General features: G+C 36.2%; 4 protein-coding genes across 7 annotated transcripts; 2 read left to right on the top strand and 2 right to left on the bottom strand.

The window, feature by feature from the left end:
* The first annotated feature begins 165 nt into the window (after positions 1–165).
* endos (endosulfine alpha) lies at positions 166–3,071 on the top strand. Its single transcript, XM_076136060.1, has 4 exons — positions 166–348; positions 661–707; positions 1,662–1,778; positions 2,016–3,071. Exons 2-4 carry the CDS (start codon positions 669–671, stop codon positions 2,205–2,207), a joined length of 348 nt encoding a protein of 115 aa, XP_075992175.1. The 5' UTR covers positions 166–348; positions 661–668; the 3' UTR covers positions 2,208–3,071.
* Positions 3,072–3,540: 469 nt separating this feature from the next.
* LOC142987343 (tubulin gamma-1 chain-like) lies at positions 3,541–8,631 on the bottom strand. Its single transcript, XM_076136045.1, has 10 exons — positions 8,463–8,631; positions 8,178–8,380; positions 7,867–8,013; positions 7,305–7,441; positions 6,021–6,215; positions 5,238–5,358; positions 4,930–5,061; positions 4,483–4,665; positions 3,958–4,144; positions 3,541–3,810 (listed from the first exon to the last, which is right to left on the bottom strand). Exons 1-10 carry the CDS (start codon positions 8,509–8,511, stop codon positions 3,794–3,796), a joined length of 1,371 nt encoding a protein of 456 aa, XP_075992160.1. The 5' UTR covers positions 8,512–8,631; the 3' UTR covers positions 3,541–3,793.
* Positions 8,632–8,997: 366 nt separating this feature from the next.
* On the top strand, positions 8,998–16,482 carry Vdup1 (arrestin family protein Vdup1). Of its 4 annotated transcripts, none has more exons than XM_076136018.1 (7): positions 8,998–9,183; positions 9,562–9,712; positions 11,049–11,165; positions 11,941–12,158; positions 12,487–12,669; positions 14,611–14,796; positions 15,022–16,482. In XM_076136018.1, the coding sequence occupies exons 2-7, from the start codon at positions 9,592–9,594 to the stop codon at positions 15,187–15,189; spliced, it is 993 nt and encodes a 330-aa protein (XP_075992133.1). In that variant the 5' UTR covers positions 8,998–9,183; positions 9,562–9,591; the 3' UTR covers positions 15,190–16,482. The 4 variants fall into 4 exon arrangements, with proteins under 4 accessions (XP_075992133.1, XP_075992125.1, XP_075992141.1 ...); XM_076136010.1 differs by having other exon boundaries at positions 9,548–9,712; XM_076136026.1 differs by having other exon boundaries at positions 9,173–9,306; positions 9,548–9,712.
* Positions 16,483–16,996: 514 nt separating this feature from the next.
* Positions 16,997–21,827, bottom strand: alien (COP9 signalosome complex subunit 2 alien). Its single transcript, XM_076135983.1, has 8 exons — positions 21,662–21,827; positions 21,228–21,422; positions 20,930–21,055; positions 20,496–20,663; positions 19,380–19,554; positions 18,959–19,097; positions 18,530–18,862; positions 16,997–18,409 (listed from the first exon to the last, which is right to left on the bottom strand). Exons 1-8 carry the CDS (start codon positions 21,713–21,715, stop codon positions 18,265–18,267), a joined length of 1,335 nt encoding a protein of 444 aa, XP_075992098.1. The 5' UTR covers positions 21,716–21,827; the 3' UTR covers positions 16,997–18,264.
* Positions 21,828–21,995: the final 168 nt, after the last annotated feature.

Here is a 21,995-nt window from a genome sequence, read left to right as displayed (position 1 = left end):
ATGACCAAGGACTTCTACGTCAAAATCTTTCCTTTATCTTATCCTTATTCCTTATTTATACGGGATCGGCACAACATTTTTTTCCCAAAAATATTTGTTGTATAATTTTCTACGCAAAATCAAAAATACATAAATAAAATGGAAGGGTAGAATTATCAGAATTACTATAGCAACATTATTTGAAAACGCCATTTTTTACGTTACAAAAATCACGGGAATTTGCGATTTGTTGATAAAATTCTGATATTTACTTGGATTGAGCTACATTATCTCTAACAAAATCACCGCAGTTTGAATCTAATGTGTATTATCGCTGCATAAGTGTGAAATAATAAGATCAATATCAAGGTAAACAAGTTCTTTGACTGGACGTTATTGAATTATCTTTCCAATTTATTATTATTGCGGTGTACCATGCGTTTTTCTTAAGAAATTATCGTAAAGTTCTATAAAAATACATATTTAAACGCTTTTTTGTACGTTTGTATAACTGTACATCCTTTTTCGCAAGACTTGTTATCAGGCATTGTTTTTACTAAGTGGGTAAACAAAACAATTTGTTAGAACAATCAGCAGTTATAAGGTTAGTGGGACCGATAACCCGCTAATCATCTAAGTTTATTCTAGATGCAATATATAATTACCCACCTTTTGTTGCAGTTGTCAAAATGAGTGATTCACCTGATCAGAATGAGCCTCCGAAGGATGTGAGTATTACTTTAACAATTTTTTTGTGGGTAGAACGGTCTAATTATTCATTTTTAAATCTAAAAAGCCTTACAATACAAAGTTAACCAGTAATTTCAAACTGTTAAAATTGTCTCATGGTCTGAAATGAATGTTCCATGCATAATCTTTTTAGGTTTTCTTGTATTGTGATGTTGCTAACATTTGCAAGTCATAGAATTATATGCATTAGATATTATACAATTATGTAACTTTATGATTGTTGGTTGTAAATTAATTCATATCTAGATGGTTAGTATGTAGGTACTATGTACATAATAAATAATGACAATTATTATACCTAGTCTTACTAGGGGAAGTTTACACTATACTTATCACTACACCAACAAATAATGTAACAGCAACTTTTTGGAAGCATTTATAACAAGACTATTGAACAGGGTAATTTCTAGTTGTAGAATAATGTTTATGATAAACTGTCCAAACTAGCCATAGAATGAGAGTGAGGATTTCTGACCTTGTGTGAAAACAGTAGCAACTTGAAAAATTTGGCCATTAAAAACAACAGTATGTGGTGGATATAATATGATACATGCCTGGCAGACTGGTTTGGTTTTGGAATGATATAAAAAAAAGTTAAACAAGAACAAATTTCCACAGTACTTAAAAATTTAATGTTATGGAGTTCAAACAATTATTAAACTCATATTCTAAAAAAGCTATTTTTAAAATCATAGTTCTGTTATAAGGAATAATGTACAGCCATTTATTGCATATTAGCATATTGTGTTATCCTAATGAGGGTTGAAGTTAGGAAGGCAGCTGAAGTTGTTGAAGACATCAGCCACATCCCTTTTGACAACATGTTTCTGTGTGAAATATGTAGTGCCAACCCCACACAGGGTGGATAGTGATTAGAGAAAAATAGTCTTGATGCCGTACATGTAATTGTTGGTGTATATTTATTGTTACAGCCGAAAGAATTGGAGAAGCTTGAAGAAGCAAAGTTAAAAGCCAAGTTTCCAAATGCAATGCTTGGCAGGGGGCCGGGAGGTCACTCAGCTTTTCTGCAAAAGAGGCTAGCTAAGGGGGTCAGTATTTTGCATAGATACAGTTTTATTGAGTCTTAAATTTTGCTACAACAAAATCTGTTTCCGACATTGATTTTGCCTTAACTCATGTCAGCCCTATATGTTTCTTATCAAGAAAAACAGATTATGTATCATTACGACATCTAAGATTCTATCAAATTAAATATTCTATTCGTGATTAAATTATGTATGACATAATTCTAGATATTGATTCTAATAGTTGTATTAAAATTTCAGCAAAAATTCTTCGACTCGGGCGATTATCAAATGGCTAAGCAGAGGCCAGGGAACTTAGCGGCGCCCTTCAAAGCTCCGGCTGCGCCTGCCAAGCTGCCGACTGGCGATGCCATCCCCACGCCTGACACCGTGCCGCTCCGCAAGACGTCCATCATACAGCCCAAGTTCCAGCCGCCGAGCCAAACCTCCTAGCCCTCCGTGTCCGCCCGAGGGCCGGTCCTCCGACCTTGTCACTAACTAAAATTCCAGATTTTTTATTTTGCTAGTAACGCGTCGCACTATGGCATCGCTTTTATTTTTACAAATGTTCACATAATGACATAGTTTCATTACTTATTTTATTTCTCATCACGTAATTTTTTTTATCTGCACCCTCATTATTTAGTATCGACATTGTGATTCGTAATTTAGTAGTCGTATGTTGAAAATTAAACAAACTTTTATAAGAACAACTGTTATATTGATGTATAAAATTAGGTTAAAGTAATGTGTGTTGGGATGCGTGCGCATTATGCTCTCATAGTGATACTGTCATGATTGTTTCCACATTGCATTATAGCCGTACACTCTTCAGCTTGATTAGTTTTATGACGATATTCACTTGCCAGTAATATAAATATTAGCAGCTCCCAGCTTTCAAATCAAAGTGTGTTGGTTAGAATAAAGCTGATGTGCCGTAAGCAATCCAAATGATTACTTCATAAAATTTCATCGTATTTATTCTAGAGCCAGTTGTTAAAAAGCTATTTTTACTAAAAATTAATATTATTTTATTCATCGAAAAACGATATTTATTCCAATGTTTCATTGATATAACATGGACTTTATTAGAGGCCACGTAAATTTTAATGGCATTTTAGTCACTTTCCTATCATCCATAATGTACATAGTATATGTCAGGTTATGGTTATATCATGAAGAGAAAGTTCACATATTCCATGTAATAGTTTAGAAATAAACATGTTAATCATGGTGTATCAATGTATTTACGTAATATTATCTCCAAAATAACTTCAATGTGATGGCAGTAGAGACACTGTATATATGCCATAGTACTGAGTAAATAAGTGGATAAAGTACATGAATAAGGATTTAAAATTAAGGCAGTGGATTTTAGATCTGCTCTCTAGTGCGCTGAACACAAGGACAAGCATAGGTTGAGCCATTCATGCGAAGGTTTTATTTTTGTATATGTAGTATTTTTGCAAGTTTTGTAAATGTTTATGACATTTTAGGAGCCTAGAAATTAGTTAACTCGCTTTCACTGCTAAGCTCCTAGAATGCTTTTAGACATACAAACACGTTGTGGCCAATCAATTACTGGTCACGTCACGTCATTTCAAATATTCGTATTCACGTAATATCGATGTCTATAAAATAGAACGTAAATAAATATGTGTTGCATTGTCAATAGCAGGAACGTACAAACCACATGTATAACGTTTGCACGAGAGTGATAATAATGTATGGATTAAGGGAATGTTGAAAGATAGCTACTATTAAATTAAAAAATAAATTCTTGGTAAAAAAAAGCTTTTTTTATTTCATTGACTGTGCGTGTTTTAGACGATGGGAGTAACCAACTATATTAATATAAATAGGTTAACATAATGAGATTACAAATACAATAATAAATGGCACTTGTTAAACAAAAACTTAAATTAACAACTGTGAGGATAACTTCGTCGTAACTCCGTTCAACATCTCCTTTGGAATCCCTTGGCACAATAACCTTCCCGTCTTGTTAGTGTATTTCCACCTTCATTTATTCTTTATCGTTATATTTGACTGCTTTCTGTAACAAGGAAAGAATGTGCTACATTCACAAAATGGAAGCAGAGCATATGATATGTATCATTGTTTCCTGGACAGTTTAATAATACCGGGAATTTCTATATAACAACTACAGTTACAGTTGTTGGTATGATAGATCTCTCGTTACCTGGATTCCAGTGCACATAGTCAGGTGTGGCGGCGGCTTGGTACTCTTGCACGAGGTCGTCGACAACGCCGCGAGATTCATCGAACTCTTCCAGAGACTCTTTGAACATAGGCTCCTTGCGGAACACCTCCAAGAAAGCCTCACGCTTGCGAAGCTTGTCGAACTGCTGGAGGCATCTGTCAAACAACTGTGAACACATGGAATTTAGTTTACAGTTGAAGGAAAATTTAAAAGATCATTGGCATTGAAGGCTTAACGGCTACAGTATTTCAAGTATTTTTCCAGCTACATACTTAATATTCTACTTGAGTTTTCAATATTATTTACAGCTTATGGTTGTAAAAAAAATTGTGCAACGTTACAAGTACCTACGTGACTTTTAGACATAACAGTGAGGTCAGATATTATGGAGTTAAATCGAAGGTCACTTCGGTCACTTAACAACTCTTTTGAAGGTTCGATTTTTCTTAAAAGACCTGTGAAAAACGTCAAAATACATGGGTGTTATTGCAACAAAGAACTTACTGAAGAGATGTTGGTGTGGTTGGCAAGCAGCAGGCCGGAGACCTTGTGCGAGGCGTGCACGTAGGGCGAGCGCCGCGACAGCGCCACCTGGATGGAGGCGGGCCCCCACGGGATGAACGACGCTAACTTGCGCTCGCGGATCCGCTGGAGAGACTTGTGCACTTGCGATGGGTCCACTTCACCCTATACATTTTTCTTTGTTATTACGAAAATTCACTGATTTATCGTCAAATATCTTATTAAACGAGCCTTTTGTCATGTAGAGAATGAGCTTACAGCTATTTAGCAGACGTTTACAGTTATAAACAGCGATTAATCTACTACTACATTAAGACAAAACAGTACATTGGTTTTACCTTTTTAAACTAGGCATGTCGTGCTCAGGAAATATTTATGAATAGTAATTTATATAAACCGACTTTACTGTGAGTTTTGCTTTTACCTTACCTGTATGATATTTAATATTGATATGTAACAATGTTGATTTGTTCTGTCAGGACTCAGGGAGACCATCATGTTCTTTGGCTGCAGTAATCTTTGCATTACGTCGAGTACTGTGGTTTTTCGTATTTTCGGCGCCTAAAACAAAAACGGATATTATAAAAGATCAAAGTAGCAAAACATTAATCAAAAACTAAGCATACCAAATCATTTTTAAATTCAAAATTAAGTCTTCTGGCGGTGTCTAAGATGTCTTTGTTATAAGTTTTACGAGTTTTTCGTTCTATTAGTTAAGAGAAGAATTTATAACTTACGGTGTTTAGTTCGTGGTCGGCCGTGAGCGGCGTGTAGCCTGTCATGAGGAAGTGCAGCCGCGGCGTCGGTATCAGCGGCGCTACTAGACTTATCAGATCGTTGTTCATGTACGATGGGTACCTGCAAAAGTAATAACAGTTAGAAAGTTGGGCTTACCCGTCAATAGATTACCATGCGCAAAGATTCGATTAAAAACCGGTAGGTAATTTTGTTGTTAATTAGGCTAGTTTAAGTTTTTACATACATAAGTGAGAAGGTCCAGAGCAGTGATAGCCGAGTGGTATAAGTTGACACCTCCCACGCAAGTGGTTGCAGGTTCGAAATCGAGGCAGCACACCAATGACTTTTCGAAGTTATGTGTGTATTAGAAATAATTATCACATGCTCCAACCGTGAAGGAAAACATCGTGAGGAAACCTTGCATGCCTAAAATTTGTTTAATACATTTATTGAGGGCATGCAAAGTCCCCAACCCGCACTAGGCCAGCGTGGTGGACTCAAGGCCTAACCCCTCCCTCATTACGGGAGGAGACCCTTGCCCAGCAGTGGGACAGTAATGGGTTAAAATTAATTATTTAATTTATTAAGTGATACGGTCCAGAAGTTTGTGGTATACTTGTGTAGGATATATGATGAACGGGTATCACCATAGATATCTGCTTAATCGCTCGAACATCGAGTCACAGTTCTTGAGTAAATTTTAAAAGATCAGGGATTGCTTTTGCCTCCATCCCAATCCATGATCACATCTCTTCATTATTTACTAAGCAATATTATTTTACCTTAGTGTCGCAGTACTGGCACTCATAATAGTAGACACGAGTGTGTTGATCTGTGCAAACGATGGGTTGAGTATGTGTAGACGGTCGCTGGCGATGCGGTTCAACGCTGTGTTGTCCAGCACCATCACGCAGTCAGCGCTCTCTGTCAGCCGCTTCAGCGTGAGCAGCGAGTTGTATGGCTGGACTACTACGTCACTGGAAGAAGAATACTGGTTGTTATTAAATGCTAGTTTTTATCTCTGTTCTTTGTTTGTCATAACTATGCCTAGAGAAGGATAGCATATTGAAACTTATCTAGGAAGGCAAACTTGAGTACGCAACTTAAATGGTTCAACGATGACTTTTGAGAAACGACTTTTTTCTCAAAGATATTTTTTTGCATCTATCAAGATTTGGTAAGTCTATAGTTCGATTTGAGATACCGCATATTGCTGAAATTCAATAATATATGGCTCTGACGTACACAACCGCCTTTCACGCATCCAGATTAGCGTAACGCTCTTTAGACTAAAGAATTTCTTTCTATTCACGGAAGAGCCATGTAAGTAATAACACATCAGTTCTGACATTGTATCTTGATCCAATTATGAACAGTCATTGACCACGGCTCGCGTGACGTTGATGATGCGTAACAGATTGAATAATAAAATGTAACTACTTTACGGAAATTATTGAGATCATATCTTTCAAGTTTTACAATTTTCACATACCATATCACTACTGCTCTGTATTTTATCACTGACTAACCCCCGGTTTCAGAGTACATTTACTTAGTGGTAGTTTATCTATTCAATACCGTTTTTTTTAGTTTAAGCGCTATTGAAAATATAAACTACCGCTTTACTATGAAGAGTTACCAGTTATTCTTATACTACCCATGGCAGGCAAAATACTTTCTTGTTTGTTAATAATTAACTAGCTGATCTGGCCATCATTGTTTTGCTAAATATTTAAACAATAATGTAATTTGTGGGCGACCTTTATCACTTAGGGGTATGAAAAATAGATGTTGGCCGATCCTCAGACCTACTCAATATGCTCACAGAATTTCATGAGAATTAGTGAAGCCATTTTGGAGGAGTACAGGAACAACCATTGTGACATGAGAATTTTTTATTTCAAGATAGTGTTTAAAACTGAAATTTAACAAATCTTTTTTCATTTATCTTTATGAATAACACATCTAATTTATGAGTCCAAACCAAGGTTATAGTATTCCTATAGTTTCATAAACCATGATAACATTATTAATATCATACATCTATATAAACAACAACTACTTGCCTGATTTCATCCAAATTGGGGAAGACACTGTATGTCTGCACTAGTTTCTTAGGGAACCTATCTGAGAGATGTTCCAGAATGTAGGAGCCCATACCAGATCCTGTGCCACCAGCTATTGAGTGGCATAGCACAAAACCCTGAAACAAAATAACCAAAGTTAAATTAAACAACTACATGTGAAGGACTGGAATATCTAACATATTTATTCCATTATTTAATGAATTTCCGATAATGGATATTAGAAGATTCTATAAAGCATACATTCTAATAGTCTACTGCCCCCTCTAACGCAAAATCAAACTTCAGCAGCTCCATTATAGTTACACTTATTTAACATTTTTATGTTATTTATCATTCATCATAATTATGTAGTTGGACCCACTACACCTTAAAGTTAGTAGCAAGCCCATAAAACAGTCTATTAAAACTATATGCAGTGCTGGTTCTATAGTATCTATTTTGAATACATAAGTAGCAGTGAGTATTAAATATGCTGGTGCAAAAATAAGATTAATGATTATTTACTAACTAAGGGAAAGAGTAGGCATGTTTAATATTTTACCTCTAAGTTATCACTGCCATCTGCCTCTCTGTTGATGATATCAAACACTTCTTCATTGAGCTTCTCACCCTGGGCATAGCCTGATGCCCAGTTGTTACCTGCACCACCTCCATGCTTTGACAAGTATACATTCTCTGGATTGTATAACTGGAACAAACAGTAGTGTTACTGCTAGGACATGTACCTAGTTATTTATCTAGGAAGATTGTGTATGAATACTGATGAAGTAATTATAAACAATTACTAGTTTAGTGTTAAGTACTTTAATCCTACATGAATGAAGAATTAATTGGGACAATTGGATGTCTTACTTTAGCATAAGGCGAGTTCATGATAGTGTGTATAACACGAGGCTCTAGATCCAACAACACAGCTCTGGGGATATAGTGATCATCATCTGCTTGATAAAAGAACACATCTTTTCGGTCTGATCCAGCCGACGCATATTCCTCCAGTATGCCTTCAGGAGATATTCCGTGCTCTATACATAACTGCTTCCAAAACTCGAATCCAACTGTTAAATAACCAATTTAGATTAATAAATAAAGTACGTAAATTTAAATTAACCGATTATTTTCACAATAATTCACACTTACTTTGGTTGCCACATTGGCCAAGTTGTAATGTTATCATTTCGCTCGGCATCTTGAAATATTATTCTTTTTATCTTCTGTACTACTAATTATTCTTAAACCTTCGTTTATTTTTTAAAACAACATAAACAAATCCATCAGCCGCTGTCGCCCATTTATGAAGTAACTAGGTACGTTCTCTTATGATCATACTTCAAAATGAAGAATTGATGAGCACTTGTTATTGGTTAAAATGCTTTTGACAGTTCTTATCTACCAATCACCGCGGTTAATTTTATTGTAATGTGAAACTAGTAGAACACATTTCATATGGGAATTATCATGCGTTCACAAATTTTAGGAAAAGGATTTTTAAGCTGCAGGGCGAAATGCACAAAAATTAAGTAAGCCAACTGAAAAATATTTTTTGTTAGGAAATGTAAGTAAAACATCAATATTTGGTCTTTAAATTATTATATCTGTATAATTGCTAAAGTTAGTGCATGACGGGTTATCTGTGAACGCGATATAACTTAAATGTCACTTCAAAAGTTTTAAATGTCAAGCAAGTCAGTCAAGTCAAAGTTCTCGTAAAAAGTCCAGTGGATTTATTTTTATTTTATAAATAGTTTTAACATTTTTTTAGCGTAACATAATCAAAGGACATTTTCAACCAGTGCACAGTGTTCTTATCCCACATACTTAGATGTCTCTTTCAGTCAGAAGCTAACAATAATCAATCAAGGTAGGAGTTGTGGTCATAGTTGATGGCCTTCGATTAACATATTTCTCAACTTTGTTGTATACAGCCTACGGTGTCAGAAGTTTAATGAGATATCGTCGTAGGCGTGACTTTCGTAGCTACAAGGTTTGCTAATTCTCCCATCTGATTTTGCTAAAATAATACAATGTCATTACTAAACTGCGATGTGTGAAAAAGTTACGGAAGAAACTTCCGCGAATATGTGAATTATATAATATATTACATTATCATGAATAAATAATGATGACAGTCAAACGAATACGATTAGTAACCTGGTGCATTGAATGTTCTGTTCTTAAATGGTGCTGTAATTACTACACAACTGTTACGTTTTGTTCACACACAGGTTTTGTTTAACAGTGAAGTGTGAACATACGGAGCGAAGACAAAATGCCGCGAAAACTGTTGAAGTTCCTGATAGTGTTTGATAACACTTCATTATTATATTTCCCTGGTCAGTTTCTGTCAGGGAAAGTGCTCATGGAACTGCAAGATGACACACCTGTGTTGGGTAAGTTATTTCTGTCATTTAAATAAAGAAAGTTCTTATTTGATTTGTATTAAGTAATAAGTATGTTTACAATTTAGCTATGGGTTCAATACTTCTCTGAAAGAATGTCAATGTTATTGCATGCTGACAAGATATTTTATTTACAAGAATGTTTGAACAAAGGAGGATAGTATGTCTGTTTAACAAAGGATTATGATATATGTGAACTCCAACATTTGTTTGTAGATTTCTTATTAAAATGTTATTGAGTGATGCATTGATTAACAAGAAAAAAATATAGCAAATTAACTTGTGAACTATTAAGAATCTTGTTAGAAGTTTTAACAGTATTAATATTAATTTATGCTTACTTTTGTGAGGAGCTGCAACTTACATGCTATTGGCATGTAACAATTAGAAATAAAACTATTTCTGCCCAAATAGATACATTATTTATTTTATGACAACAGTGTTATGAAAATCCTAAGTACTAGAACCAAATTTCTTTGCCAGGCTAGCCATGAAATAGTTTTTTAATCATATTAATTTACCCAGTAAAATGGGTGTTTACCTTTATATACTTAAATAGAAAAGAAATAAGTTTTATTTTAATTACTCATTATTTCTGTATCTGCATCATTTTCATGAATTCCTGACACTCTCTTTAAGAAAAACGAATTCTTCATCATCAATATTAAAACCTAAATATTCTTTAGAGATTATTTCCTTTGTCATCCTAGTTCTCAAGAGCTCTACACATTACTTAATATTATTTAATTGTATTAAGTCATTACAGATGGTAGTATCAAAAGTTCCCATATAAAACTTAATGGTGCATTGTACAAAGGTGTTGAAACTTGGTATTTAGTGTGCTATAATAGGTGTAACTAGTTGTTATGTGAGATAGCCTAGAAAGCTAGATAAAAGTCTGTTTGCAGGTCATCATTTAATTAAGTTTTGACCGAGAGGTTAACCAACATGCAGCTTGACTCTTCTTTCTTATAGGCTAAACAGGGTGTTGGAGGAAAAGAGGGTCACTAAAATCTCCATACAAACATGTTTTATACATTCATAATATCACACCTTTTTTCCATAGGGGTAGGCAGAGACCAAAGAACTCCACTTGGTATGATCCTTTCAAATTTCCCTTGCCTCATTCACATCCATACATCTATTATATTGGAGATACATACCTAATAAGGTCTTGTGTTTAAAAAAATTGTTTGCAGAAGATATCGAAATGAGCCATATAATTTCCCAATGTTTTCCATTCTTAAGTAGATTAAACTACCAAGAAAAGCAACAGTTCATTTGGGTCCCATGTAAAAATGTTCCTTATTAATTATTTTTGTTCCAGGTCTTCATTTTCATGTGATAGGCGAGGGAGTGGTGAGAGTAGGATCTGGACGCCATGAGAGACTGTTTGACAAAGAGAACTATATTGACTTTAGGATGAGACTGCTTGGTGAACCAGGTAATTACTCTTCATGTATCATATTTGTATTTTAAGTGCCTTGATGAAACAACAAGTGGTATCTAATTGATTTCTGAAATAAAAAGGTTTTCAGGAACCAGAAAACTTCAAAAAGTTTGTCTTTACTGAAAATAATGTTATAGGTTTTTGTTTATTAAGAATAGAACCAAGATAATGTTTATGACCAATATTAACGTAGGCCGACTATTTGCGATTTTTGTAACAGATTTTAATGCATCATTAAGGTAATCTTTAATTCATTTACCTCATCAAAGTGTCGAGGTAATATATTTTAGCGTATACAAAATGTTAATACGACCTACAAAAGTTATTTGTTTCACGGCATAGGTAAGCATTGACGTAGTCGCCGCGCCGGCTCATCGAAGGTCACCACAAAATATTTGTACAAGTTCCTAATATTTGTCCCACATATCAAAGAAGTACTGGAACTATTATGTAAATATACACATTAAAGTACGACACAGGTTTAATAAACTGGTTTAATAATAATAAACGATTAGACTATATTATATCATAAGAAAAATATTTTCTTGAAACAACCTGTAGTTTGGATAAATATGTTTTATTAAATATCCTCGTAATATAATAAAAATACGATGTTCCATTGAAAAACTTTATCATCCTATTTTATTAACGGAAGACTAGAGTCGTTGCGTAAAAAAACATGTACAGGAACGGCAAAAAAAAATTCGCCGTGTCTTATTTCTTAGTTTTTTGGGTGATATCTTACAAATGTCGCTGGTAATTTGACCAGGTCACAGCACATCCGTCCTATCCCCGGGCATCCACAGCTTCCCATTCAAGCTGGGGCTGCCGATGGGCTTGCCGTCCACGTTCCTCGGCACGCACGGCTGGGTGCAGTACTACTGCAAGGCAGCTCTAAGGGAACCCAACGGCCTCACGCACAAGAATCAACAAGTGTTCATTGTTATGAACCCTATTGATTTGAATTTGGAGCCACCAGTACTGTCTGTAAGTATTTCTTTACGTAATGGTTGTTTCCTCCAAAAAGGTTGCACATTTTATATGTTGAAGTTCAAAGTTGTGTCACAGGTGTTCTTGATGTTAACTGCTTCTTCTAACATAGAGTTCCAATCAAGTTTTATGCCGTCCCCATATTTGATAAGAAGTTGGGTAAGAACAAAATGGGAAATTTATGACGAAGACAGCATGTAAAAGACATTGTCTGGTGGTACTAGGTGTTTTTGCCATTACTTCTTGGAACTATGTGAAGTGTTACTTGACTGGTATAAAGTAATGTGTTCTTGAATGTTACACGTTTTGCTGTTGTGTGATACAGCAACAGTTCGAGTGCAGCGTGGAGCACCGGCTGGGCGTGGGGTGTGTGGGCGGCGGCGCGGTGTCGTGCCGCGTGGCGCTGGACCGCGGCGCCTACGTGCCGGGCGAGAGCATCGTGCTCACCGCGCACGTCGTCAACAACTCGCGCACCACGCTTAAAGCAACCCGAGCAGCACTCACTGAGGTCTGTACCTGACATTGTTCAACACTTTTAATCTAAATAAATGTATAAACTTAGCTGTAGAAAGTTCTGGGGTAAGAAACTCCAAAAAAATGCATCTTAAATCCTTCTGAATCCAGAGTTTATTTTAGTTTACATTTTCAAGACAACTAAATTCTAACAGTGCGTCCAGTTTACCTATCGCGTCTCAGACTGCATAGCTTTGATGATATAAGTCTCCTTCTGGGACTCTCTCCTCTCAGGAACGAGCTGTGTTCATTTTTGTCTAAATTGGCAGATGTTACAAATGGCAAATCTCTAAACATTTTAGTCGTGTTTATGGTTTAGGGGAGATTTGTTGTTAATTTACCAGAAAATGAGTAATTTTGCATAATCGGCGTTAATATACTTTGAGTTCATATCAACTTACTCATAACTCATTAGATTTATGATTCAACGGCAAGCCTAATTGACTGCATTTTTTTCCGGCTGTAAGTAACTTAGCTTTATCGACATTAATCATCATAGTGACTTGACTTCAAGGAAGGTGTTTGTGATATGATCATAACAACATGTATTTACCTAAACGTTTAGATCGTATAGCTTCTGTAAAATAATAGTGTGTTTACGTAAAAGTCTATTAAAGCGTGACGGTAATTAAATACCCGGTTTATGGCTCATAGCATTAGCGTCATGTATTTAAACCTATGCATAAATTTTCTGATTATATCTAGCAGGATAAATATATATCTATCTACTGTAATATTATTCAAAAAATCTTGGTAGTGGCCAGTGGCGTAGCGTGCATTGGCGGGACCCCGTATAAAAAATTGTTTGGGGGCCCTTATATTGTTTGGGGGTAAATATTTTTCACAAAAGAATATTAAATAATAATAAAAAATATTATAATTATTATTATTTCTTTTCCCTTAAACACTTTTGGGGGCCCCGTATAATTGATACGGCAGATACGGCGGTAGCTACGCCCCTGGTAGTGGCCTTAAAAGTGATCACCACGCCGCTACCTCTGTGCGCACGTATCATAGGATCAATCCCATAAGATGCAAATATTTGTGTAAACTAATTAGTTGTTGTTTTGAGTCTTGTTTTTATGTTTGTTTAAGTTCCCTCGGTACGAAATTAGTTTCTATTACCATAGTTTTAATTAACATTGGATGGTTTGTTTCACGTGAATTCTCTCCACACAAACTAATTTATTGCCTCTGACTCTGCCTCTATTCACATAAACTTAATATTATTAGACATTAGTATTTGTACGTAGGTGCAATGCAGTGTTCTGTATCTCCGTGATTACACAATGAACTGGCCACGTTACATTACATTAGCATTACACGGAAAATCCGTCTTCATTGTAATTTAAATAGCACAAAAACATGTATACACTTAGCCCATGTAAAACGATGCAAAATTGTTCGCCGGTTTGTTACGTTCGAGGCTTTTTTACACATTTAGTTACACTCTATAATGCACTACACCGCTCTTTGTCTGCCACAAAATAAAGGAATAAATTGTGAATCTTTTTTGCTAGTTAGGACTAACCGCAGACGTTTTTAGAGCTAATTTTGAGTCATGACCTTTCGGTTTGAGCCTTGGTTGAGTCGAGTTCAAAAGCTTTTTAGTTTTAGAAAAAAGTGATGTAAGTAGTCCCGATGAGGAAGTTCTTGTTTCATTTGTACTCTCAATCGTAACTTCAAAATACTGCATTTTTCTTTCTTATTGGTTAACAAATAAAGGGTAAGAGCGTCGTAAACATCGATATAAGTCAATCTGCTTATGACGATTTAGATACGTACACATTGCATCTTTAAGACGCTGCACTGCAGTTGGGCTAAAGCTAAAGATATTCTTGATAAATTAGACAATGGTACAGTTAGAGACATAAGTTCGTTTACGATGTACTTAAGTATCGTGTGACGTGTCGTTTTGCCTGCCGCTTGGCCACAGACGATCCAGTACTCAGCGCACGGCAAGGTGGCGGCCAAGGAGGTCCGCGAGCTGGCGGCGCTGTCGCACGGCAAGCTGCGCGCGGGCGGCCGCGACTCGTGGCGCGCCGAGCTGCTGTACGTGCCGCCGCTGCCGCCCACCAACCTGCGCGGCTGCCACCTCATCGCCGTGCAGTACGACGTCTTCGTACGTAGCCATCTCCTTACCTACACAGTTACACGCCACACACGACTGACGCACATTGTTTGATAGATCAAACTAACAGCTTCAATCTGCTCTCGACCGTAGTTACCGGTCGCTACAAAATACCTACTTACTTAGATTTTCCTTCGAAAAAAAAACAGGATCACATCACACAACTTATAATTAAAATTTTATCCCCGTTACTAATATAACTTATCCTCATTACAGTTCATAATAGAACCGAAGAGCTTGGAAAAGGAAATAAAACTGCAGCTCCCGATCTTGATCGGTACGTATCCATTCCGTGAAGAGGGCGAGGAGCCGCAGCCGCCCACGCACTACCCCAGCACGCTGCCCATCTTCAGACCCTGGCTGCACGACAAGCCCGGACACTGACGGACGGTGCCCACACTAGGAGGACCAGCTCGAAGGTCAGCCACACGAGTATTTTGTATTCTGTAAGCTCAGAATACACTAGTGACAACGAATGATATCGACAATAATTGTTAAGGCTGTTTTGAGTAAGTAATAAAATACGACATGAACTCAGGGTAGGAAAAATATTATAATTTTGGGTTAAAATGTGTACTTACGATTCTGAATTGTTTTTAAAGGTTCCATACGTTACTTTTTTATATTATTAATATTGACGAAATTATTGTGTCAATGTGTCCAATATTGGCTGCGTAAACTTTGTGTCCTAATACTGTTTGAACTTAGATAATGTACGTTGGGCGCGGCCTTTGAAGCACATTGGTAGCGTACACTCAGTTGCAAGACAATTAAGTAGGTACTTGCATTCATAACGTTTAAGTATACTGTCAAATATTTAATGATGTTATATCATTAATCACGCAAGCAAAATGTCTTGGTAAGGGATTGTACGCTACTGACGGGCACCAAATGCCACGCCCTTCGCCGTATTTACGAGCTTTTAGAACTATAAATATATCGCATTAAAATGGTTCTCCTAAAAGAAGATTAATATGACTTACTAGCATTCCAATATAGGTTTTAATCAATATAAATATAGAAGCTAGATTTTTATATGATATATTTTGTATGAGTATTAATGTGCTAGAGGCATGTATAGGATGTTTCGGTTGAAATTAATGTATTTCTACTATAAGTAGGGGTATTTAGTCGGCTGGTATAATCTCCGACAAGAAAATAAAACTATTAAAGATTAACAGTAAATCTGTTGCAAAAATAATCACGACTAATATTTTTATGGCAATAAATAACTAATGAACTTTTTTGCACTGCCATAGTCATAAAAAGTAATAAAATTATAATTATTAACCTAATAATGGTGTAAAAAGAGACTTATTTTTGTTGCAATCTTGTGAATCTCATAATTTCTACGATTTGTTATGTTTTAAAAACCTGTCCCAGTTTGAAACATAATTCTTTTATACTTTTTTTTATTAGTTTTTTCGAAATGTCAATATAAAATTTCTCGTATGTTTGTCTTTATTCTAATATTTAAAGAACTAGTGCCATTAAATGTGTGTAACTTCAAAAGTAAATTCCTTTATGAGTGAACTGAATGAAAATAATGTTATAGGGCGATGATAACGAATGTATACGTACTAATGGAAATGTATATAACTAACCTGTGATATACCGATCCGTCCGTTTAATGTAATTATATACGAATTTTACAATATAGATATTTACCTATTACTATATACCTTGTATTATTTACATCCCATCCAAAGTCCGGACACCAATTTATTTATCGATAAAGTGAACCAATCATTAATTAATTAGGCGCCCATAGCCAGTTGCGGTCACCGGTTGGTAAACGATCTGTGGGTAAAGCAATCCTCGACGCGGTCATTCCATAGATGGGTGACCGCATAGTGGTATTTGAGATGGGCGTCTCCGTGCTTCGGAGGGCACGTAAAAAGTCGGTCCCAGCTGTTGTCTTCCAAGATAACAGTCGTTAAGCCACGTCAACGGCCTCTCGGGCGGCTTGTACAATTTTAACACTAGGTTGACCACTAACCATACGACGAACGAACGATTTATTAATTAAATTAATAAGTGTAGTTAGTAAGTGGTTCTGATATATAGGTCCCGATGGACTACTCTCTTTACGAGAAAGAAACATACAATGCCCCAGGGTGATAAAGAACATTGTATTGACCTTGTTGGGAATAGTTCTCATAGTGGTTACCAGGTAAAATAAAACAATTACTTTATTTGAAATGGTATATTTTCAAACATATTGCACTGAAAATGAGAAATATCGTTCATTCCTGTCAATAGTGTTATCATAATTACAAACATTGGTACAATGTACTTTCACAACACCACATAATCACATACAAGATCCAATCTTTACACTAATTACAATCACATTTTCAGTTACAATTCATGTTTTGATTCAATTATCAAATATTAAGATTATTATAGTCTGATAACTTTGTAGAGAGCCTTGGAATGCGCAATCTAGATTGATAAATAATAATTTTGTGTATTTCCAAAACAAACAGACACTGTACAAACAGGCCACCATCAGCTGCATAAGCCTGCGGATTACTGATGTTCTAAATAAATTTTGTATAAAGGTACAAGACCCTTTACTAAGTTGTTGGACTATAATATCAAGATCATTGTCATAAGACGATTTATTAAAGTGGACTATTCAAATTGATGCTTAAACTTCTGTTTTTTGGTAAAGTGTATTGTAGGACCGGCGCTAGCTGAAGGGATTATTGTAGCGCGACCATGAACATTAATTTGATAATATGAAACTGTTTAGACCAAATGTCAAACTCGGTAGTATTTGTTTGTTTCTTTAAAGTTGTTAAATTCTTTAAAGTTTGTTATTCGTGATCGCGTTTTTGGTATTTCTTTTTCAATTAAATAAAAAAAGTGTTATTTGTACACAGATCCAAGTGTATGTGTATTATTATTTGCCTTTCCGTCCAATTAGCGTCGGTCCTTGGAAAAACAGGGAGCACAATACAAAACCGAGCTGAGTATATCTATTTATTATAAAAAACATCACTGGACTTTCAAAACTCTATGAAAGAGCTTATAAATAAAACACTGCAATCTGTTGGATTTAACAAATGGTTAAGACAGAATAGATAGCAGTAGAAACTCCACGCGACTACATATCTCGTATCAACGGGACCGTGAAACAAGCCCTAAGAATGAGTAGCAAAGAGGTTATCTATTGACAAGTAACACAGGATCGCACTTGAGAGTTCACAACGCACAGCCGAGCCGATAGGTATTTCGAATGTCCATCAATTAGAACCACAAACAAGAAACGTTCGAGAACGACGTTCGTTGTTTAATCGTTCTAATACGTATTTCAGGAAGCGTACTTTAGAAGAGTTCCGCCGTCGGACGAGGCGTAAAAGCTCAGTGACAATAGTTCCGAAATGTATTAGTTTCGTGCACTAGTGGTTGGCGGGAGCGGGCGGGCGGCGGGTGCGCGGCGGGCGGCTGGCGCTAGGCCATCTTGTTGGCGAGCGCCAGGTGCAGGCCGCCGAGCTGCGCCGTCCACTTGTCCAGCGCCGCGTACCGCGCCGCGCCCCGCGCCGAGCTCGCCAGCTCCAGCACCGAGTTCACCTGGTCGATGCGACCGCTGATCGTGCTGCACACATACAACATACAACATGCATTATTATATCATCTACCTTAGTTAACTTGCAAACCACCTGTTGAAAATGTCACATTGTTTTACGTAATTGAGGAATTCCACCAGTATACTCACTTGTCTAAAATACACGTAACGAGTAGATTCTCGACTTCCTTCTCGTCGATATTGAGCTCCTTAGAAATAAACGGTATATGGATCCTAGTGTACGGTCCGATCAGTTTGATCAGCACTTGAGTCCTAATGTTTCTCAACAAGTCTTCTATGTGCTCCCTGATGAAGGGGTCGTCCATGATATTGTTCCTATTGTGTTTGAGAATAGACTCGAAGTCGTTAATATCGTTATTTTGGTACGCCATCACGAGGTTCGTCATGGCTAGAATCTCTGGATCGTTTTTATAAGGTTTCGCTTCTTGCGAGTCGAAAGGATTTATGCCGGATTTCATGAGCCTGAAACATAATTTTTAATTAAGCAAGCGAACACAACAAGAATAAATACAGTCATGGAAAAAAGTATTATGATAGTGATGATTGACATTAACTCACATATTAGCTAGTACTAGATACTTGAGGCACGTGGTCCGCCGCGGACTGCCGGACTCGTCGTAGTTCTTGAACGCTTCGAAAAAATCCGTGTGAGCCTTCTCAAATTCACCCTCGCGTAGGTGCATTTTACCGCCGCATTCTAAACATAGAACATCAGAAGGAATAAATAACAAGTATAGAATAATTTAGTACAGTATCTCGCTATTTCTAAAATAAGGCTGACAAGAGATAGTTAGTTATTATGAGCAAATTTTTATAGTGAAAATAATGTGTGTTTTTTATTACCTATTTTGGTATTTCGCATTGCAGAACAAGCTATGAGTGGACGGAATACGTCTTCGTATATAGGTTGAGTAAGTCAGCCTAAGAGAGACAAAATATATACAAGCTAGTTAGTCAAAATTTATTAATAATATATTACCTCTAATAACTCCCATAATAAGAGGATGAGGGATGGCAGACTTGATGTGCAATGACTGTTCATACAATGCCTTTAGTTTCTTGTTGTTCTTCTGTGCGGTGTACATCTGTATCTCTAGTGCGTATATCTCTAACAGTTGCGTGCCTTTCTTCAAGTCATCCTCACCTTCATCCGTCTGGAAAACAACATTGAGATTGAAGTACCAATCACATGATATTTATTTATTTTATTTATTTATACATAAACAGATTTATATCCAAGTCATTGTACATTTCAAAGTAACAGAGTAATCTGTATATAGTATAAAAAAAAAAGCACACAAAGAAACAAGATCACAACATCAAAATAAACTCTAATGTAAAAACATAATATTCTTATTATATATCAATATTCCTTCTCACAAATCTGAAAACATTGACCACATAAATTGGCCCAACTCAAGGCAAATATGTGATACAAAGGATCAATGGCGGTCTAAGTGTTAGCCCGCTATTAGCTGGCACCCACCCCACCCCTAAGATAAGTACCAGTCATTGGGACATCAGACATTATTAGATAAATCTATTGCACTGCTTTGAAAGACGACAATTTGTCTTTTAAATGTATTAAGTCACATATTGCTGATAAAGAGTTTAATAATAACTGCAAACATGTAATTTTACACAATTGAACTTGAAAGTATGTATCATCATAAATGATGTACTAACACTTAGAATAATATGATACAACAACTGTTTATCTTGCAATTTAATAGGAAATGAACCCGAGATCTTTGTCAGCATTGTGTATTACTCAATTTCATAACGAATAATTCAATAAAGCAAAATGGGTAAAATATTAGTTATTTATATTGATTCATATAATTACACACACAAAGTTTTGACAACAAAGTGTGTTCCATTATGCTTTGAACTGCAGGGATATTACTGTAATGTGTCAATAATCTGTAGGCAACATAACCCTACAGCAATGAGAAAACAAACAGAATAACTAAACCTACTTGATCATAGTTATATTTGTAACTTAGCAATCATACTACTGCATAGTCTTTAATTGTAAAGAATATGTGGTACCTTTAAGCATTTTACATAGGGTTTAAATCTAAATGTACATTACCTGACAGCTCTGATGAAGTTGTTTGAGTATCTTAGCAAGTTTATTGAAGTCTCCTCTATCGTAGTACAGTTTCCCTAGTTTAGTGTTAGTCTTGAACCATAGCCTGTCGTTCTTGGCGTCTTTCAGTGCCTCCAGTGTTGTTTCATAAAAGTCTTGTAGCAATTCCATCTGTAAGTAACAATAACAATATTAAGGGCTTTAGATTAGAACCACTTGGGACTTGCCCCAGATATTTCACACAAGTGAGGAGTGAGTAAACTAATATAGGACACCCTTCTTTCTCCTTCCAGATGCTCAAGCGACTCTGTCTTTAATTATATTACCAGACAAGAGGCCACCAGCGACATTGTCCGCGTGGAAACCCTTCCCATGTAAATACTGTATTTTTTGATGTGATGATGATGATGTTTCTTAAGAGACAGTGTGATACTCACATTTCTTGATGTAGAGATATAATCAAGAATAGAATTGATTGATTTCTCTGAGTGGTTCCTGGTGACAGCACTCTTGATGTATGTCAACAGCTGTTTGTATCTAGACATCATTTCTAAGAAGTTACCCTGCAAACAAATGTTTTTTGTGAGGATGACCATTTCAAGCAATTAGTTTTAGTTATATCAAATATAACTTATTTTTTTCTTTGTCAAAGTGCATTACAACATCCCAGACATGTTATATTAAAAATTTTAAACCATTCTTATTGCTTGGTTACGTTATAGTCCGTCTACTTACCAATTTAAAATTAATTTTGATCATTTGTTTAAGGGCTTTAAAGCCCCATTCGCCCTTGTCGCCACCTTCAAGCTCAAGAACCTTTTGGAAGCTGATCAGAGCTGCTTTCGGCTCATCCTCCTTTAATGCTTTGCTGTTGTAGTACTGGTTCTCCAGGTCCACATCTGGCTCAGAATTACTGTCCTCCGAGTATTCCTGCAACATCAAAAACATGTCATCTTCATGTTCACTAGATTATTGAGACAAAGGGGTTATGGGTTTTTTTTATCCTAAATATATTCTTTAACGACGTACAATTGTAACTGCGATAACTGCGTTGACTATTAAAATGCTGAATAGAGAAGTGATCTATTACAAACGAGAATCTGAATATCGGCAAAACGTCACAAACATAATAATGTTATCAAAGTATCTTTCTTCATGCAAAAACTTACCAATCCATAATCTTCTTCTTCCTCGCACATATAGTCATCGTCGTTATCTGACATTTTAAACAATATTACTTATTATGTACTATAAAGAGGTAATAAACGATTTATTTTCTTTTAGTGAAACTGCGAGGCAAGATGACACTGTTGACAGAAATGACGTTCCGTTTCAAACAGTCGGCACCCCTACGGCGCCCAATGGCGGTGACAAGTCAACTTTTGCGTCTCTAAGTTCGACTTGACCCGAGTTTTCACCGGCCCGACGAATGTCATGGCGCCAGATGTACGAAATTTTTCATCGCATAATGAAAGCATGGGTTTTCTTAACTTTTTCTGGCTC

The sequence above is a fragment of the Anticarsia gemmatalis genome, chromosome 1, assembly GCF_050436995.1.
Source record: "Anticarsia gemmatalis isolate Benzon Research Colony breed Stoneville strain chromosome 1, ilAntGemm2 primary, whole genome shotgun sequence".
NCBI lineage: Eukaryota > Metazoa > Arthropoda > Insecta > Lepidoptera > Erebidae > Anticarsia > Anticarsia gemmatalis.
Note: the sequence above shows the minus strand (reverse complement) of the source record. Positions and strands in the feature narration are given on the sequence as shown.

Excerpts from the sequence above, each read along its gene's own strand:
- endos (XM_076136060.1), top strand. The coding sequence starts at position 669 with ATGAGTGATTCACCTGATCAGAATGAGCCTCCGAAGGAT. Across the intron at positions 708-1,661 it reads AGAATGAGCCTCCGAAGGAT|CCGAAAGAATTGGAGAAGCT; the intron begins GTGAGTATTACT and ends TTATTGTTACAG. Across the intron at positions 1,779-2,015 it reads AAAAGAGGCTAGCTAAGGGG|CAAAAATTCTTCGACTCGGG; the intron begins GTCAGTATTTTG and ends TTAAAATTTCAG.
- LOC142987343 (XM_076136045.1), bottom strand. The coding sequence starts at position 8,511 with ATGCCGAGCGAAATGATAACATTACAACTTGGCCAATGTGGCAACCAA. Across the intron at positions 5,062-5,237 it reads CCGACCACGAACTAAACACC|GCGCCGAAAATACGAAAAAC; the intron begins GTAAGTTATAAA and ends TTTTTGTTTTAG. Across the intron at positions 4,666-4,929 it reads CAATATTAAATATCATACAG|GGTGAAGTGGACCCATCGCA; the intron begins GTAAGGTAAAAG and ends AAAAATGTATAG.
- Vdup1 (XM_076136018.1), top strand. The coding sequence starts at position 9,592 with ATGCCGCGAAAACTGTTGAAGTTCCTGATAGTGTTTGATAACACTTCA. Across the intron at positions 11,166-11,940 it reads GAGACTGCTTGGTGAACCAG|GTCACAGCACATCCGTCCTA; the intron begins GTAATTACTCTT and ends TAATTTGACCAG. Across the intron at positions 14,797-15,021 it reads CCGTGCAGTACGACGTCTTC|TTCATAATAGAACCGAAGAG; the intron begins GTACGTAGCCAT and ends TCCTCATTACAG.
- alien (XM_076135983.1), bottom strand. The coding sequence starts at position 21,715 with ATGTCAGATAACGACGATGACTATATGTGCGAGGAAGAAGAAGATTAT. Across the intron at positions 21,423-21,661 it reads AAGAAGAAGATTATGGATTG|GAATACTCGGAGGACAGTAA; the intron begins GTAAGTTTTTGC and ends TTGATGTTGCAG. Across the intron at positions 18,410-18,529 it reads GTTACGTGTATTTTAGACAA|CACGATCAGCGGTCGCATCG; the intron begins GTGAGTATACTG and ends GTATGTGTGCAG.